This window comes from Oryctolagus cuniculus, chromosome 6 (genome assembly GCF_051225735.1).
Source record: "Oryctolagus cuniculus isolate XC-2025 breed Fujian yellow rabbit chromosome 6, ASM5122573v1, whole genome shotgun sequence".
Classification (NCBI taxonomy): Eukaryota; Metazoa; Chordata; class Mammalia; order Lagomorpha; family Leporidae; genus Oryctolagus; species Oryctolagus cuniculus.
In genome coordinates, this window is record NC_142872.1 from 167,375,775 (window position 1) to 167,379,089 (window position 3,315).

Here is a 3,315-nt window from a genome sequence, read left to right on the forward strand (position 1 = left end):
ACCCTTTCTTGTCCTGGGCACCTGTGCGGGGGCCCCCGCCCGCTCCAGGCCTGGCTCAGGGCTGCCCCCGGGGCCGCGGGGAGCTCCACAGAGCAATCTCAGATCCTGGGTCACGTGGCCACCATCAGGAGGCTCCTGAAGGCAGCTTGCGCGCCCCCTCCCCTGGGCAGCCCCCTTGTCCAGCCCCGAGTGCCTGAGGGACAGAGGGCTGCCCGTGGGGGAGGAGAGGCCCCACCCGTCCTGGGAGGGCAGCGCAGAGCCGAGAAAGGAGGCGCAGGCGTGTGGGCGCTGCTTCTTTAAGGCACGCGAGGCTGGGCTGCACAGGGGCTGGGGGGGGGCGGGCAGCAGGGTCAGGAGGGCGGCTAGAGGTGGAGGCCCAGCAGTGGGGCGAGGGCCAGGGCCAAGGCCAGGTGGTGGGGGCCGCCCGCGGGCACTGCGCTGTCCACGTTGCACAGCTCGGTGTTGCAGCAGGACACCGGCCGGGTCTGGCCGATGCCGTCCACGTCCGAGGGTTCACACTTGCTGGCGCAGGACTTGGTCACCGTGGAGTCTCCGAGGAAGGGGTACACTGCAGGGCATGGGAAGGGGCAGCTTCAGAGCTGGCCCTCGGCCGCCTCCAAGTCCCAGCCCAGGACCCACTCTGGGGCCGCCACCCTGCTGGTCCCAGTCCCCCACCCCGTCCCGTCCACCTGCTGTGTGCCGGGGACACAGGTGGTATCCCGAACTGGGGTGTTGCCCAGGGTAGGCAGTGAGACCATAGCCTGCAGGGGAGCTGGTGTTTCCCAGATTCCCGACAGAGGGAGGAGGGAGGAGGGAGGAGGGTGGGGAAGGCCTGGCCCCCGATGCCCACTGACCGATCTCTCGGGAGTAGAGCGTGGTCTTGCACATGGTCTCATTGGCACTGCAGTTGGCGATGGTGACACAGCTGGACACACTCATGGGCTCGGGACAGGAGTAGCATTGCAGGGCCGCCCCTGGGAGACAAGCGCCGGGGGGTGGGTCAGACAGGCCACAACTCCAGGAGCCGCAGAGAGCTGGGGCCAGGCCGGGCTCGGAGGGGCCGAGTGCCAGAGGTGTAGAGTGTTCCTGGGGAGACAGGCTTGGGGGGCAAGGGGACCTCCGCCCCAGCATCTTCACAGTGGGTCCCCACAGACAGAGGCCTCAGCCGCCTGGGCTGGGGCAGTTGCCTTGGGACCTAAGGGATAGGGCGTGGAGGGGGAGGAGGGATGCGGGTGGCCACTCTGGAAGCCCAGAGGGTGTGTGTGGCCGTGTCATGTAGGAGAGAAATCAGCCCAGGCCCGTGACAGGGGCCCGAGGATAACCAAGCCCCAGCATTCCCTGCCTGCAGCCCGATGGCTTTGCAGCCGGCCCAGGAGAACCCTCCCTGCCCCGCACCAGGTTGGCCGGCCAGACCTCGGGAGGGGAGGCTCACCCGCCTCACACCCAACAAACCCTCTATCTGGGGGAGGGGGGATGGTGATCAGGAAAACCTGGACACCCCCTGCCCTACCCCGTCTGAATGTAGACAGCGAGCTCCGCTCCCGGCCCTGTGCCCAGCCGCCACCTGGCCCGGCAGGTGCCACGTTGCTCCGGCAGTCTGGGCGGCGGACCCAGCAGAAGGCGCCCATCATTCTGACGGACGCCCTGCTGCCCCGCCTACGGCTCCTCTCTGTGCCACGTCCAAGTCTTTTCTTACAGGAAGACAGAACTCCGATGCGGCTGCCCCCGCGAACAACTCCGACTGCCCAAGCAGCCCAGGCACACCTCCAGGCCTCGGCCTCTCCCTCACCAGTCTCTGCCCACACTAGCCGGCCTCAGTTTCTCTCTCTGGGAAATGGGCAGAGTCACCAGCTTGGGCCCTCTCGGTTTTGCTCCTTTCCTGGTTGAGCGTGGGGCCTGCAGGTCATGGCGCCCACTGTTCTCAGACCCCAAGTCCAGCAGTTACAGGGATGTGCTGGCCCCCCACTGCAGTGCCACCCCTGCCCCCAGGCCCCAGCCTCCCATGGCCCTGCCCACCTGCCACCCCCTCCTCACCCACACGAAACGGTGCCTGGAGCGCCCCTTCCCACCCCACCCTCGGTCTCCCTGTTCCTTCCTCCTGCACCTGGAGGGGACCCCTCCTCCTTCCAGGACCACTGATGCCCCCACCCACTGAGGGCACCACGGGCCAAGGTCACAGGGCGGGAGTGCTGCCCCTACCCGCCCACACGCCCCTCACCGAGCTCCCCATGGGTGGCCAGCGCCAGGGCCAGGAGTGCCAGCCGTGTCCCGAGCATGGTCCCAGCCAGCTGTCTCCACTCGCCTGCGGGCTGTCCAGTGGGACTGCGGATGCGGTGTGGTGTGGTGGTGCGGTGGTCCAACCGGTCCGCTTAGCAGATTAGCAGGGTCGGGTTTCACAGGGCGGAGGTGTGGAGACCCCGCCCCAGGCCCTGGGCCCCTCCCGCCTCCACGCGGAGGCCCTGTCCCTACAGGCACTCCTCATGCCCCTGCTGGCCTGTTCCACTGCCCCGGTGGTCTGGGCACCCCCAGCCCCCACAGGGTCCCCAGGTCCCTGCCCGACACTCACACCCCTGGGCAGGGGGCTCTTCCTCCCCATCCCGCACACCAGGGCAGCTGGCTCACCTGCAGGCCCCCGGGCAGCCCTCCTGGCCACTCCTGCCCCTCCCACGTCCCCCTGGCTCCGGCCCCACACCTGTGTACAAGGCAGACCCCGGCTCCAGGGGCCTGATCTTCCGGGATGACCTGGCTGGGGTGTCCCGGGGTTGCTCGGAGACAGACAGCAGCTGGCTCAACAGGTGATGCCCTGGCCGGCCACAGGGGGCTGGGGTTGCTGTGGGGACACTAATCCCAGCGTCCTGGCTGCCGGGACATCCGAGCACTGCCCTCAGGTCGGGAAGCGGCTCAGACAGGAGAGAACTCGGAGCCCAGTGGCTCAGGGGGCTCCAGCTGCAGCCCCCCTCCCGCACCCTGGGGTGCCCCCGGTCCACACCATCCTCTGAGTCCCACACCCCCCGGGAACCCCAGCCCACCACTCTGTCTTCTGCCCAAGGGCTGAAATTCTTTGTCTCTGGGGAGCCGAGCCCCAGCAGTGGGAGAAGCCCCTGGGTCCCTGTGTGCTGGGCGGGCCTGGCGGCCAGCCTGTGTCCCACAGCCTCCGGGGCCATGACTTCCCTGCCCCAGCTCCAGAGGCACACGGTGTGGGTAGAGGACCTGCGACTCTGAGAGCTGATTGGCTCGGGCGGGGTCAGCCAGGGAGGCCAGCGCCGCCGAACCTGTCGGAGCTTGCAGGCCCCACACAGCCAGGCTGCAATCGGC

At 68.6% G+C, this 3,315-nt stretch overlaps 1 protein-coding gene across 1 annotated transcript; it reads right to left on the reverse strand.

The window, feature by feature from the left end:
• Positions 1 to 281: 281 nt before the first annotated feature.
• LOC127486782 (ly6/PLAUR domain-containing protein 2) lies at positions 282 to 2,376 on the reverse strand. The gene is made up of 3 exons (XM_051831000.2): positions 2,219 to 2,376; positions 855 to 974; positions 282 to 568 (listed from the first exon to the last, which is right to left on the reverse strand). The coding sequence occupies exons 1-3, from the start codon at positions 2,274 to 2,276 to the stop codon at positions 363 to 365; spliced, it is 384 nt and encodes a 127-aa protein (XP_051686960.2). The 5' UTR covers positions 2,277 to 2,376; the 3' UTR covers positions 282 to 362.
• Between the last annotated feature and the right edge of the window lie 939 nt (positions 2,377 to 3,315).